The 15995-nt window shown below is 41.7% G+C and overlaps 1 protein-coding gene across 1 annotated transcript in view; it reads left to right on the top strand.

Moving 5' to 3' along the window:
* The window catches only part of LOC141099689 (uncharacterized), a 133918-nt gene extending 123957 nt beyond the window's left edge, over positions 1–9961 (top strand). The window contains 1 exon segment of the mRNA XM_073587650.1: positions 8890–9961. Coding sequence (XP_073443751.1) covers positions 8890–9908 — 1019 coding nt within the window. The 3' untranslated portion in view covers positions 9909–9961.
* Positions 9962–15995: the final 6034 nt, after the last annotated feature.

Raw genomic sequence — 15995 nt, 5'->3', positions numbered from 1 at the left:
ATATTCCAATTTCTCTTAACAATTTTCTTGAGAATTGCACTATTTGCATTGTATTGTATGATTATAGGTATGTCCTCTACAGCTGCATATTCATTTTTCTGCTTGCATGGTTGTAACAGCTGTTCCCTCAGTATTTTCTCTGTTTCTTTCGTTTTTTGTAAAAACTCTCGATCTTATCCCTTATTGGCAAACCTATCTATCATAGCCACTGCCTCTTGATTAAAGTCCTCTTTTTTGGAGCAGTTCCGATGTGCTCTTATTAGCTGACTTTTCGGGATGTTCAATAGCCAGCTGGGTAGATGGCAGCTATCCAATGATATAAAGTCATTAGAATCAGTGGGCTTATGGTATACTCGTGTCATTATTTTATTATCTTCTGTAAAGATCTTTAAATCAAGAAAGTTGATCTCACTAGTGCTGGTGGTCATAGAAAATTTTAAAAAATACATATTTTTATTAAGTTCATTAAAAAATTGTTTCAGTGAATCAGGACCACCAGACCATATAAATATAATATCGTCTATAAAACGATGCCAAAGTACCAGGTTCGCCCGTAGCTTGCCTCCCGGATAGATGGTTTCATGTTCCCATCGTCCGACATACAGATTTGCATAGCTAGGAGCGAACCTGGTACCCATGGCTGTACCCCACTGCTGGGAGTAGTAGTGCATCCCGAATTTAAAATAATTATGAGTTAAAATAAAATTAATACATTCTAAAATAAAATCAATTTGGTCATGGGGTAATGTGTCTACCATCCCCAAAAAGTACCTAACCGCTTCACAACCTTTCTGGTGCTGAATGACAGTATATAGAGAGGTGATATCCATTGTACCTATAATGTAATGTTCACGCCATTTTACATCCATTAGAATATTTAAAATGTGGGTACTGTCTTTAAGATATGCTGGAAGTTTCGGTATCAATGGTTGTAAATGACAGTTCACAAATTTAGATAAATTTGATGTTAGACCCCCAATAGCAGAAATAATTGGTCTCCCGGGTGGATTTTTTAGGTCTTTGTGCACTTTTGGTAAGTAATAAAAATAGGGAACTTTTGGACATGGAGTATCTATAAAATCAAATTCTTGCTTGTTGAGGAGCCCATTCATAAGGCCCCTCTTAATCAAGTCACGCATTTCTATTAGATATATATCAGAGGGGTCATTAACCCCTTCCTGACATGAGACGTACTATCCCGTCCACGGTACCCGGGCCCGTATGACTGGGGACGGGATAGTACGTCTACCGCGATCAGCGGCGCCCATGTGGTGAGCGCCGCTGATCGCGGCCGGGTGTCAGCTGATTATCACAGCTGACACCCGGCACAATGTGTCAGGGGCGGTCACGGACCGCCCCCGACACGTTAACCCCTTGCACACCGCGATCAAACGCGATCGCGGTGTACCGGGAGTTAAAGGGAAGCATCGGCAGGGAGGGGGCTCCCTCCGTGCTTCCCTGAGCCCCCCACGGCAGCGCAATGTGCAGCGCTGCTGCGGGGGGCTCCTTTCCTCCAGGCCCCCGAATCCAAGATGGCGACGGGGGCCTGGGGAAGCTGGCTTCCTCAGTGCCTGCAAAGCGCAGGCATGAGGAAGCCTTGTGCACTGCCTGTGACAGATTGCTGATCTGTCACAGTGATCTGTGATGTGACAGATCAGCGATCTGTCACAGGACAGTGATGTCCCACCTGGGACTATGTAATAAAGTAAAAAAAAAATTAAAAAAAAGTGTAAAAATAAATTTAAAAAAATCGCCAAATAAATTAGTAAAAAAAAAAAAATATTCCCCAATAAATTCATTTTTTGAAAATAATAAAAAAAAATAAATAAAAGTACACATATTAGGTATCGCCGCGTCCGTAATGACCTGCCCTATAAAACTGTCCCATTAGTTAACCCCTTTAGCGAACCCCTTAAAAAATAAAAATAAAAAACGAAGCAAAAAATAATGATTTATTATCATACCGCCAAACAAAAAGTGCAATAACGCGCGATCAAAAAGACGCATATAAATATGCATGGTACCGCTGAAAACGTCATCTTGTCCCGCAAAAAACAAGCTGCCACACAGCATCATCAGCAAAAAAATAAAAAAGTTATAACTCGCAGAATAAAGCGATGCAAAAATAATTATTTTTTATATAAAATGGTTTTCATTGCATAAAACCGACAAAAACATAAAAAAAAGACCTAAATGAGGTATCGCTGTAACCGTACTGACCCGAAGAATAAAACCGCTTTATCAATTTTACCGCACGCGGAACGGTGTAAACGCACCCCCCCCAAAAGAAATTCATGAAACGCTGGTTTTTGTTCATTCTGCGTCCCAAAAATCGGAATAAAAAGCGATCAAAAAATTTCACGTGCCCGAAAATGGTACCAATAAAAACGTCAACTCGTCCCGCAAAAAATAAGACCTCACATGACTCGGTGAAAATACGGAAAAATTATAGCTCTCAATATGTGGTGATGCAAAAACTATTTTTACAATAAAAAGCGTCTTTTAGCGTGCGACAGCTGCCAAATATAAAAACCGCCATAAATAGTAAAATCAAACCCCCCGTTATCACCCCCTTAGTTAGGGAAAAATAATAAAATAAAAAAAATGTATTTATTTCCATTTTTCCATTAGGGTTAGGGCTAGGGTTAGGGCTAGGGGTGTGTTGGGGTAGGGTTGGGGTAGGGTTAGGGCTAGGGTTAGGGTTAGGGCTAGGGTTAGGGCTAGGGTTAGGGCTAGGGTTAGGGGCGTGTTGGGGTTCGGGTTGGAGTTAGAATTGGGGGTTTCCACTGTTTGGGCACATCAGGGGCTCTCCAAATGCAACATGGCGTCTGATCTCAATTCCAGCCAATTCTGAGTTGAAAAAGTCAAATGGTGCTCCTTCCCTTCCAAGCTCTGCTATGCGCCCAAACAGTGTTTTACCCCCACATGTAGGGTAGCAGCCTACTCAGGACAAATTGCAAAACAATTTTTGGGGTCCAATTTCTCCTGTTACCCTTAGGAAAATAAAAAATTGGGGGCAAAAATATCATTTTTGTGGAAAAAAATGATTTTTTTATTTTCACATCCGAGTGTTATAAACTTCTGTGAAGCACTTGGGGGTTCAAAGTGCTCACCACACATCTAGATAAGTTCCGTGGGGGGTCTAGTGTCCAAAATGGGGTCACTTGGGAGTTTCAATAGTTTAGGTACATCGGGGCTCTCCAAACGCACATGACACCCGCAGACCATTCCATCAAAGTCTGCATTCCAAAACGTCACTGCTTCCCTTCCGAGCCCCGACGTGTGTCCATACAGTAGTTTTCTCCCACATATGGGGTGTCAGCGTACTCAGGACAAATTGGACAACAACTTTTGGGGTCCAATTTCTCCTGGTACCCTTGGGAAAATAAAAAAATGGTGACTAAAAGATCATGTTTGTGGAAAAAATACGAATTTTTTATTTTCACGCCCGGGCGTTGTAAACTTCTGTGAAGCACTGGGGGGGTCAAAGTGCTCACCACACATCTAGATAAGTTCCTTGGGGGGTCTAGTTTACAAAATGGTGTCATTTGTGGGGGGTTTCCACTGTTTAGGTACATTAGGGGCTCTCCAAAGGCAACATGACACCCGCAGACCATTCCATCAAAGTCTGCATTCCAAAAACGTCACTACTTCCCTTCCGAGCCCCCGACGTGTGCCCATACAGTAGTTTTCTCCCACATATGGGGTATCAGCATACTCAGGACAAATTGGACAACAACTTTTGGGGTCCAATTTATCCTGGTACCCTTGGGAAAATAAAAAAAATGGTGACTAAAAGATCATGTTTGTGGAAAAAATACGAATTTTTTATTTTCACGCCCGGGCGTTGTAAACTTCTGTGAAGCACTGGGGGGGGTCAAAGTGCTCACCACACATCTAGATAAGTTCCTTAGGGGGTCTAGTTTCCAAAATGGTGTCATTTGTGGGGGGGTTCCACTGTTTTGGTACATCAGGAGTTTTCCAAACGCGACATAGTGTCCGATCTCAATTCCAGCCAAAAACGTCAAATGGCGCTGCTTCCCTTCCGAGCTCTGCCATGCGCCCAAATAGTGGTTTACCCCCACATGTGGGGTATCAGCGTACTCAGGACAAATTGCACAATAACTTTTAGGGTCCTGTTACCCTTGGAAAAATAAGAATTGAGGGTGAAAAGATCATTTTTGTGGAAAAAATATGATTTTTTAATTGTATGGCTTTATGTTATAAACTTCTGTGAAGCCCATGGGGGTTCAAAGTTCTCACCACACATCTAGATAAGTTCCTTAGGGGGTCTAGTTTCCAAAATGGTGTCATTTGTGGGGGGTTTCCACTGTTTTGGTACATCAGGGGTTTTCCCAAACGCGACATGGTGTCCGATCTCAATTCCAGCCAAAAACGTCAAATGGCGCTGCTTCCCTTCCGAGCTCTGCCATGCGCCCAAATAGTGGTTTACCCCCACATGTGGGGTATCGGCGTACTCAGGACAAATTGCACAATAACTTTTAGGGTCCTGTTACCCTTGGAAAAATAAGAATTGAGGGTGAAAAGATCATTTTTGTTGAAAAAAATATGATTTTTTAATTGTATGGCTTTATGTTATAAACTTCTGTGAAGCCCATAGGGGTTCAAAGTTCTCACCACACATCTAGATAAGTTCCTTAGGGGGTCTATTTTCCAAAATGGTGTCATTTGTGGGGGGTTTCCACTGTTTTGATACATCAGGGGTTTTCCAAACGCGACATGGTGTCCGATCTCAATTCCAGCCAAAAACGTCAAATGGTGCTGCTTCCCTTCCGAGCTCTGCCATGCGCCCAAATAGTGGTTTACCCCCACATGTGGGGTATCAGCGTACTCAGGACAAATTGCACAATAACTTTTAGGGTCCTGCTACCCTTGGGAAAATAAAAATTGGAGTGAAAAGATCATTTTTGTGGAAAAAATATGATTTTTTAATTGTACCGCTGTACGTTATAAACTTCTGTAAAGCCCTTGTGGGTTCAAAGTTCTCACCACATATCTAGATAAGTTCCTTGGGGGATCTAGTTTCCAAAATGGGGTCACTTGTAGGGGGTTTCCACTGTTTAGGTACATCAGGGACTCTCCAAACGTGACATGGCGTCCAATCTGAATTCCAGCCAATTTTGCATTGAAAAAGTCAAACGGCGCTCCTTCCATTCTGAGCTCTGCCATGCGCCGAAACAGTCGTTCCCCCCCACATATCAGGTATCTGCGTACTCAGGACAAATTGCACAATAACTTTTGCAGTTCAATTTCGCCTGTTACCCTTGGTAAAATAAAAAAAATTGAACCTGAAGTATTTTTTTTATGAAAAAAAGTTAGATGTTCATTTTTTTTTAAATATTCAAAAAAATTCCTGTGACGCACCTAAAGGGTTAATAAACTTCTTGAATGTGGTTTTGAGCACCTTAAGGGGTGCAGTTTTTAGAATGGTGTCACTTTTGGGTATTTTCTATCATATAGACCCCTCAAAGTGGCTTCAAATGTGATGTGGTCCTAAAAATAAAATGGTGTTGTAAAAATGAGAAATCGCTGGTCAACTTTTAACCCTTATAACTTCCTAACAAAAAAAAATTTTGGTTCCAAAATTGTGCTGATGTAAAGTAAACATGTGGGAAATGTTAGTTATCAAGTTTTTTGTGTGCCGTATCTCTGTGATTTAAGGGCATAAAAATTCAAAGTTGGAAAAGTGCGAAATTTTCAAAATTTTCGCCAAATTTCCGTTTTTCTCACAAATAAACGCAAGTTATTTGAATGAAATTTTACCACTATCATGAAGTACAATATGTCACGAGAAAACAATGTCAGAATCACCGGGATCCATGGAAGCGTTCGAGAGTTATGACCTCATAAAGGTACAGTGGTCAGAATTGTAAAAATTGGCCCGGTCATGAACGTGCAAACCACCCTTGGGGGTGAAGGGGTTAAGTAATACTTTATAGGTATTTGTATCACCAAGAATGCGGGAAGATTCGTTCTCATAGTCTGAAGTATTAAGTATCACTATACCCCCGCCCTTGTCTGCCGGTCATATTGTTAGTTCCTTATTCCACTGTAATTGTCTCAGAGCTTTGGTTTCTTGATAAGACAAATTGCGTTTAAATTTATTGCATCTTTTTTCAGATACTTTTCTGATCTCATGTATAACATTACTTTGGAATGCTTCAAAGGCTTCTGAATATTCTTGAAGCGGGTTAAAGTTCGATTTTTTTCTTTAAAGCAGTATGCTGATAGGGGTCGGTTACGCAAGGGGAGATGTTGGGATTAATTCCAATATTATTCTTTTTCATATAATGCTTTTTCAAAGCCAATTTCCTCAAATAATTTGATCCCAATAAATGCCTGAAATTTGTTGAACTTGGCACTGGGAGCATACTTCAAACCTTTCTTTAGTAAACAAAGTTCATTGTCTTGTAGAGGGTGTCGGCTTAAATTAAATATTTTCTGTTCAGATATTAGTGTTTGGTTGATTTTTGCTGAATATGTTGACTGATTCTTTTTTTTGGTAAATTGCCCGCCCCTACATCCCCTTTTGGGTTTCGTTTTAGTCCCACCTGAAAAAAAGGAAGGTGGCTCTGTTTTGTTTTTACTGGTTGTTTCCTCTGTAATTTGGGACCTGGTTTATCAGTGATTTTCCGTGGTTGCTTGTCCCTAGATGTAGAGGGGGTATTATCTAAATTGTCCAGAACTGCAAATCTATCCTGAGAACTTATAGAGGTTACTGGTGTTGATATATTAGGAGGTTCTTCCATATGCATTGTTGCCAATACTTCTTCAATGGGTACTTCATTGCATGTAGGGTTTTCCATATCTGAGGTCAGGTGAATGGAGAACCTCTCACTGGAGGTGAAGAGAGTAGTGTCCCCTCCTTGTATCTCATCCAAAGTCAATAATTTGGAAGATTGGCAGTCCCCATCCCGATTAATACTTTGTTCATTTCCATGTTCCGATACTGTTACTAATGTAGTTTTATCTATGATGGTGGTAGAAAAATCCCTCCCAAATTTTTTACGTTTTTTCTCCATAATTTCATTTTCCTTATTGCGTAACCTCTTTTTGATATTATCGGAAAGATGTATGATTTCTGGATGAAATTCATAAGGCTTAATCTCCTCAAACAGATCAATAATTTCTTTACGCACCCTCATTAATTCTTTCCTCCTTTTCTCTATAATAAAGGAGACTGCTCTTTTCGAAAAATCGTGAAACATGGCATCCCATTCCATTAAGATTTCTGGGTCTCCAATATCTCCTGTTAGTGTTTTGTGTACCCTCAGTCCCTTTGGTACACAGTTAAAGGTCAGATATTTTTCCAATGTGGAAATTTCCCAAAGATCCAGACACGCTGCCTAAATTACCGTCTTGCAACGACGATTACGCGGCGGGTGGGCTGTCATTGGCCGTGACAGAACCCACTGTGTCAGATTATCCATCGTTGCTCTTCAGACTTTGCTCCTGACAGCACGTCCACGTGCACTCTTCGCTGGAAGACAGCCTTGATCTCAGGATTTACGGCATCAGCAGTAACTACATGTGATTGGAGACTCAGACATCTGTCTGTGGACGGGAACTTTCAGCGCTATCATCACCATTGAAAAAAGGACCAAGTTACCTACATTTCTCACTCTTTCCAACCGCTACTATTCATGATCTCAGGTATGGCTCTATGCTTGCATTCATTAATTTGCATTTTGATGTGAACATTTAGCTCCCAAAACCACCAGTCCTGTCACCAATTAAGACAGATATCTTTCAGCTGCTTAGGATTCCTTGGACTGTTGCCTTTTTTATCTTTAATACTTCTAATTAGGACCAAAAACACCATTTTTTATAAAAAATTATTTTTAGTAGTCACTAATCACTTTAATTTATCCAAACCTTACTATCAATTTATATGAATAAGAGGCACATGTACTGAGTATACCCTCGGCTTTCCATGTAAGTGCAAATTAATTTTATGTATTTTTAAAAAAATAATTGGTCCAAAATTTTCCACCTCCACATTTATACCAGGAATGGCATTAAAATTAGGGATGAATGGAGTAGCCGAATCCGAAGCCTCCTATCTGGGAAATGCTACATCAAGAGGCAAAGGCCCTTGGACATTGGTGTGCGCCAATTCACGAGCACTAGGGACAGCGCTAGTACTGGGCATTGTTCCCTGAGTTGGAGACATTTCTCCAGAAGCGCTATTTGTCCTTCTTGTTGTACTGGTCCTTGTGTGTGAGGATGGACCGGAATCACTGCTCATTTCTGAGCTATCACTGTCACTGCTACTAAAACCCTCGAAATCCACATCGCCATCTGACACTGCACTTTCTTCACTGTCAGAACATAAAAGTGCATAAGCCTCCCTATAATACTGACCGGCCATTTTATTTGTTTTTATTTTTTTTTCCGGAAACAAAACTCTGACGTGACTGATGTGATTAAATTATTGGGTAAACAATTGAGAAAAGCAAAATTCTTTAGCCTAACCCTAACTTTAGAATAAACCCTGACTATAGCCCCAACACTAACCCTAACTATAGCATTGACTGTAACCTGCCTTATCTGTTTTTCTATTGACAGATGATGGACCTGAGTGGGGTCTTGTTTTTGTGAGATGAGAATTGGTATTATTTTCGCCTACATTGATTGGTTTCTTTTTATTCGATATTTGGGAGGCAGAATGAACAAACAGTTGAACACCGCACACTACTGGTTCATCCAACAAGGTTTTCTATTAGACTGTGAACTGTCATTGTCTTGGTAAATAATCAAAGTTTTTTACATAAACTGTCCATAAAAATGGCAAGCTAAGTAGAAACATTCAAAAATATAAAACTCAAGGATATTTTATTAAAAAAAAATTGTTTTTTATCTTAGCAGATGACTGTACCAGGAGATCAGAGGGACAGCTGACATCTTCAATTTTCAAATCTGATGATCTTGAGATCCTACAAGATACAACTGAAGTGATTGCTATTACTCCAGATATATCATCATCCATTCACAGCAAAGTTCTGTCATCTGATCCTATGAAACAGGTCCCATCTTCTGATTCATTACTGACTACTAAGGAAAATCAAAGTCAAAAAAGAGGCAATAAAAAACAAACTGCTCCTAAAGCAAAGAAGTCATTTTCATGTTCAGAATGTGGGAAATGTTTTGCATATAAATCACTGCTTGTTAATCACCATAGAACTCACACAGGGGAAAAGCCTTTTTCCTGTTCAGAATGTGGAAAATGTTTTAACCGGAATTCAAGTCTTGTTACACATCAGAGAATTCACACAGCAGAGAAGCCATATTCATGTTCAGAATGTGGGCATTGTTTTAACAAGAAATCTCATTTTGTTACTCACCAGAGAACTCACACAGGGGAGAAGCCTTTTTCCTGTTCAGAATGTGGGAAATGTTTTATCCAGAAAGGGAATCTTGATGAACACCAAAGAACCCACACAGGAGAGAAGCCTTTTTCATGTTCAGAATGTGGGAAATGTTTTACTCAGAATTCAAGTCTTGTTAGACATCAGAGAATTCACACAGCAGAGAAGCCATATTCATGTTCAGAATGTGGGACAGGTTTTAAATGGAAAACAAGTCTTGATCGCCATCAAAGAACCCACACAGGGGAGAAGCCTTTTTCCTGTTCAGAATGTGGGAAATGTTTTAACGAGAAATCACGTTTTGTTAGACACCAAAGATCTCACACAGGGGAGAGGCCTTTCTCCTGTTCAGAATGTGGGAAATGTTTTAACCAGAAAGGGAATCTTGATGAACACCAAAGAACCCACACAGGAGAGAAGCTTTTTTCCTGTTCAGAATGTGGGAAATGTTTTAACCAGAAATCAGATTTAGTTAATCACCATAGAGCTGACACAGGGGAGAAGCCTTTTTCCTGTTAATGTGGGAAATATTTTACTTGAAAATCAACCGTTAATAAACATCACAGACGTCACATAGGGGAGAAGCCTTTTTTATGTTCATAGTGTTGGAATAGTTTTAACCAAAACTGAATCTTCTCAAATGGGTTGTCTCTTGTCATTCCTCATGTTTGCTGACAAAAGGATAAAACTAAACTTTATTAATTCCAAATGTAAAACTATACCCATAATTCACCCCCTGAGGGTTAGTCAGTAGGTGACTAATAGAAAAAACATGTACCCCACAGTTCAGTACATAGGATGAGGTGACGTATACACACTCACTCTCCAACCTCTCATTTCTATGGGCTTCATCGTCCTCAAAGGCGACTCATCAGGAGACTATTTAATATTGACCTATATTCAAGCGAGACTAGACAAAAAAAACTAAAATCATGTTATCCGAAACAGTCAGAAAACTAGCCCCATATTGGCAGATCCCAGACCTCAGACTATATACTGTGTAAGTTTATAAGCCCCTCCAGTGTCAGGAATAGATAGTATGTGATAATACAGTATAATTCTTGTGTTTTTCCCCTATAGGGACTGCCCTAGTTTGGTAATGTAACTGCTGATAATTAGTAGTGCAGACAAATTGTCCTAGACTAAACGCAGTCTTCAGACGGCCCAATATGTACCACTCAGGGAAAACTTACCTGCTCCAAAGATCATTAGCAGCTTCTAACTAATGGCCATGCTGCGGTCTGTCAGGGAATGAGTGCAATATCGTTATAGAGACTAGGGATATGTGCAGTCATAATGTCTGGGAGATCTGTGCCATTACTTAGTATGGATATGGAAATTATCTCTGAAAGGTAAGTGTTCCCTGAGCGGTATATACGGGATTGTCACATACTATCTATTCCTGACACTGGAGGGGCTTATACGAGGGGCGATCCAAAAGTAATGATAATGAATAATAAACACAATGAATATAGTAAAAAAAAAAAAATTTATTTTTCTACATAGTCTCCTAACAAGTCTATACATTTAGTCCATCTCGTAAACTTACACAGTATATAGTTTGAGGTCTGCGGTCGGCCAATATGTGGCTAGTTTTCTGACTGTTTCAGATAACATGATACATGGTTTTAGGGTTTTCTTCGTCTAGTCCCGCTTGAATATGGTTCAGTATTAAATAGTCTCCTAATGAATGAATGATGAATCCAATGAATATTCATTTCTCTTAAGTAGCGGCACACGTGACCGCCGGCAGCAGCAGGAAGCCGGTGGCTGACACTGCGCGCTACTGAAGAGGAATGAATACTCACTGCTCTCTGTGCGCACAGTCCCGGTGAGTACTCCGGCAGCTGAGCTCTGCTTGTGAGCAACGTATGACATCCATGCCATGTGCTGCTTATAAGCATAAAGCAGTTGCTGACATCGGAGCAGGATGCTATGAAGGAGCGCCGGGTAGGTAATTGTAATTTTTTTTTTATGTTTTCTGATGGGGCCATGCATACCAGGACCGGGATGGGTGCCAATCATACCAGAATAAGGATGGGGCGCTGCATACCAGGACGAGATGGGGCCCTGCATACTACGACGAGATGGGCAACCTATATACCAGGGCGAGATGGGGCCATGCATACCAGGTTAAAGATGGGGACCATGCATACCAGGATAGGATAGTGATGAGGGTGATCATTCCTGCCAGGATAGGGATGAGGGATCCATGCATACCAGGATAGGGATGAGGGCCATGCATACCAGGATATGGATGAGGGATCCATGCATACCAGTATAGGGATGAGGGGGGCCATGTGTATCGGGGGATTTGGATGTTTCGCCCCCGGGTACATTTCGCCCCCCCCACATTTCGTCCCCAGCATTTGGCCCCCAGGATGTTTCCCCAGGGGCGAAACATCCAGGGGCGAACTGCTGGGGGTGAAACATCCGGGGGGAACTGCTGGGCGAGAAACTGCTGGGGGCGATATGTGCGGGGGCACAGCCGTTCGCCCCTAGATGTTTCGCCCAAGGATGTTTCACCCCAGCAGTTCGCCCAAGGATTTTTCACCCCCCTCAGTTCACCCCTGGATGTTTCACTCCCAGCAGTTTTCCCCCGGATGTTTCACCTACAGAATTTTGTCCCTGGATGTTTTGCCATCTGATGTTTTGCCCCTAGCATTTTGACCCCAGATGTTTCACCCTCAGCTTGCAGGGAACAAAACAACATGCAGGGAACAAAACATCTAGAGCTGAACATACCTGGGGGTAAAATATACAGGACTCCAATTGCTGGGGATTCTTGTGGCTGCCTTTTCAGTAGCTCTTCTGGCTGGCCTTAAAGGAGTATTATCACCCTAGAACACAAAAAAACTCACATACTTCCCTGTCGCAACTGCAGCTCCTTGGGTCCCGGAGTACAGTCTAGCGGTTCCCTGTGTCTTCTTCTCCTGCTTCCGGCTGTCTTTTCATCTTGCCTGGATCACTGATCCATGAAACATGAAGAATGTCGTGGAAGTGAGGCCAAATGTCTCCTGGCCACTCACTGACATGACGTCACTCCTGTCCCATTCATCAGTCAATCCAGGGGGCAGGATGCCTCTCCTGTCACCATGACACTGCTGCGCATGCGCAGTGCTGCAATGAGATCAGGCAGAAGAAGAGGATGCTGGAAAGAAGAAGAGGACTCGTGGCCTCCAGATCCAGCATGGCGATCGCCAGCCCACACAGCCAGGAGATCAGGCAAAGATGAGCAGAAGACCTCTAGTTAAGTACTAGGAGGAGAAGATCATAGTAACATAGTTTTGAAGGCTGAAGGAAGACCTTATGTCCATCTAGTTCAGCCTATTTTTAGTGCAGCTGTTCTGCATTGTTGATCCTGGGGAAGGCAAAAAAACGCACAGAGTAGAAGCCAATTTTCTCCATAGGGAAAAAAATTCCTTCCCCTAAGCTGGGTCAACCATCTACCTATAATATTCTGTTATTCGTAACCTTCTATACTGTTACTCACAAGAAAAGCATCCATTCCTTTCTTAAATTCATTCAGTGAGTTGGCCATCACCACTTCCTCAGGAAGAGAATTCCAGAGCCTCACTGCTCTTACCGTGAAGAACCCTCTTCTATGCTGGTGCAGAAATTGTCTTTCCTCCAAACGAAGAGAATGCCCCCGTGTTCTTGTCACAGTCCTTGGTACAAACAGTGCATTGGAGAGATCTCTGTATTGCCCTCTGATATACTTGTACATATATATTAGGTCTCCCCTAAGTCTTCTCTTTTCTAGAGTAAATAGACCTAATTTTGATAACCTTTCGGGGTATTGTAGTGAACCAACTCCATTTATCATTTTAGTAGCCCGCCTTTGAACCCTTTCAAGTTCAGTAATGTATTTCTTGAGCACCGGCGTCCAAAATTACACACAATACTCCAAGTGTGGTCTGACGAGTGATTTGTACAGAGGGAGAATTATGTTTTCATCTCGTGTCCCCAGACCTCTTCTAATGCATCCCATGACCGGATTTGCTTTGGTGGCAGCTGCCTGACACTGGGCACTCCAATTTAGCTTCTTATTGACTAAGATGACTAAGTCTTTTTCCATGTCTGATTTCCCCAGCAGTTTCCCATTTAGTAAGTAATTATAGCATCTGTTTCTCCTTCCCATGATTGCTGAAAGCATGCTGCCTTATTTTGCTGTTCGGCATGAGAATACCCCTTTAATGCAGGCTATGTATTTAAGCAGGGGGACTGTTGACTGACTACAGGGTTAATCCCACCAACGATCGCTGCAGAACTGAGATATTGGCTTTGCTGAACTAAAGTGGTGGTTAACCAGCTTCTACAGAACCTGCAGAGTAACAAACGGCCCTTCGGGGACAACCATAAATTGGTGTGGCCCTTGGTGAATAACTGTGATATATTCCTGTTTAAAAATGCTTCCAAGCTTCAAAAATGTCACATTTTCAAAGTCGTGAAAGGATTAACGGCAGCAGAAACTAGCAAAATGCAGAATTCCATGAAAATAAAAGGTTTACATCAGGAAAAACAAGCAAACATGTAAGAAGTATTTGTGAAGAAAAAGCATGCTAACTCAACGGTTCATTAGGTTGGGGTCATATGCAGCATAAAGGTCTAAATCCCATCCACATGGATGCAGTGCAGCAGTGGCGTGCCTACCATGTAGGCAGGGGACGCCACTGCCCTCGGGCTGTCAGGGGCCTGCCGCCGAGGGTTGTAATGCCCCCTGTATCTACCATCCTCTGGTAGGTGCCTGTCACCTACTGGAGCCTGGCAAGGATAAATTAATACTGCCTGCTGCTGCAGGGTTAGGGTTAGATGCAGATCCTGAGATGTGAGCGATCACATGATTGCATACATCGTTCCAGGTCCTGTATCAATGCAGAGGAACGCAGCGTGTGGCAGCAGGTGGTGAATATTAATTCACCCCCTGCCATGCTCCGGTAGGTGACCGGCACCTACCGGAGCACGGTGTACCCTCTTCCCAGCACTAATTCAGCATTGGAACTTCATTTCAGGCTGTTGGCAGGGGGCGTGGCTACAGGGGCAGGGCATCGCGGAGGAAGGGGGGCCCAGGCCCCTTCAAAACTTTTTGCACCAACAAGCTAATCCTCTAAATTTGAAGCTGTAGCTTCATAAACACAATCATGGGTATAACATATAACCAAAATGTGAGCACATATTCTATTAAATAGATATAACTATATAGAAATGAGATCACCATAAAAGGATTTTTTAATTCAGTACAAAATTTATTTAGTAAAATACTAACAATGTCTATGATAACAAGTCATAACAAAAAAAATACATATTTTTTTTTTGTGAGAATTGATACACAGCGTGAACCCTCATCACAGAACCCATAAAGGACTCACTGAACAATGAACACCTAGAAATGGCTGAAGGTTCAAATAAGTCAGCAACTGACTATATATTATGGAAGGCGCTTTAACAATGTAAGTATCTAAATATACCACCTCTATTCCAGTTACAAGGAACCTTAGTCATAAGTAGATATACACATGTCTGGACTGCATAGTCTGTATAAAATAGTAATAGAATAACAGTATAAATAACACTACCACTGAATGGCTAATAATCAGTCCAGACACATGTCTAAGGCTGGTTTCACACTTGCGTTTTTTTGCACACTTTTATAGCGCTGAAAAACGCATGCGTTTTTTTTCCCTATATTTTGCATGGGATGCGCTTATGTGAATGCGTTTTTTTATGCGTTTTTGCGCGCATGCGTTTTTTTACTGTGCGCTCGGGCGCACAAACTGCATCTTGTTGCATTTTTTGAGCGTCCAACTTGCCCCAAAAAAACGCATGCGCACGCATTGCGTTTTTTTACAGCAAGAAACCCATTATAAGTCTATGGGTGCGCATATTGCGCATATACATGCGTTTTTTATGCGTTTTTTTGTGCATGCGTTTTTTTTTGTACAATGGTTATGGTAAAGGTTAGGATGAGTTAGGGTTAGTAAAGTCAAGGTTTAGGGTTAGGTTAAGGGTTAGGGTTAGTTAGGGTTAGTATGGTCAGGATTTAGGGTTAGGGTTTGTAGGGTTAGGTTAAAGGTTAGGGGTTAGGGTTAGGTTAAGGGTTAGGGTTGGGTTAAGGTTTGGGATAGTACTACTAACCCTAACTAACCCTTACCCTAACCCTTAACCCAACCCTAACCCTTAACCTAACCCTTAACCTAACCCTAACCCTTAACCCTAAACCCTGACCATACTAACCCTTAACCTAACCCTTAACCTAACCATAACCCCAACCCTAATAATTGTTATCTTGATTTTTTTGGTTGAGGAAAAAAAATGTAGAAAAAACGCAAACGCACTAAAAACGCATACAAACACATAAAAACGCTGCATTTTTTTCCAGCATGCGCATAAAAATGCTGGAAAAAACGCAGCATTTGTATGCGTTTGTATGCGTTTTTTTCATGCGTTTTTTTGCGCAAAAAACGTGCAGCAAAAAAACGCAAGTGTGAAACTAGCCTAACAAAGAGCCCAAATGAATTATCTAAGCATACCCACTAATGAGGGTGAAATATTATACCTGAAGTCATGGTGCCGACAGCAAAAGGTAGGTGCCCCTGCAGGAGTCCC

Source organism: Dendrobates tinctorius, unplaced genomic scaffold (assembly GCF_039654945.1).
Source record: "Dendrobates tinctorius isolate UK_male_01 unplaced genomic scaffold, ASM3965494v1 ptg000101l, whole genome shotgun sequence".
Classification (NCBI taxonomy): domain Eukaryota; kingdom Metazoa; phylum Chordata; class Amphibia; order Anura; family Dendrobatidae; genus Dendrobates; species Dendrobates tinctorius.
Note: the sequence above shows the minus strand (reverse complement) of the source record. Positions and strands in the feature narration are given on the sequence as shown.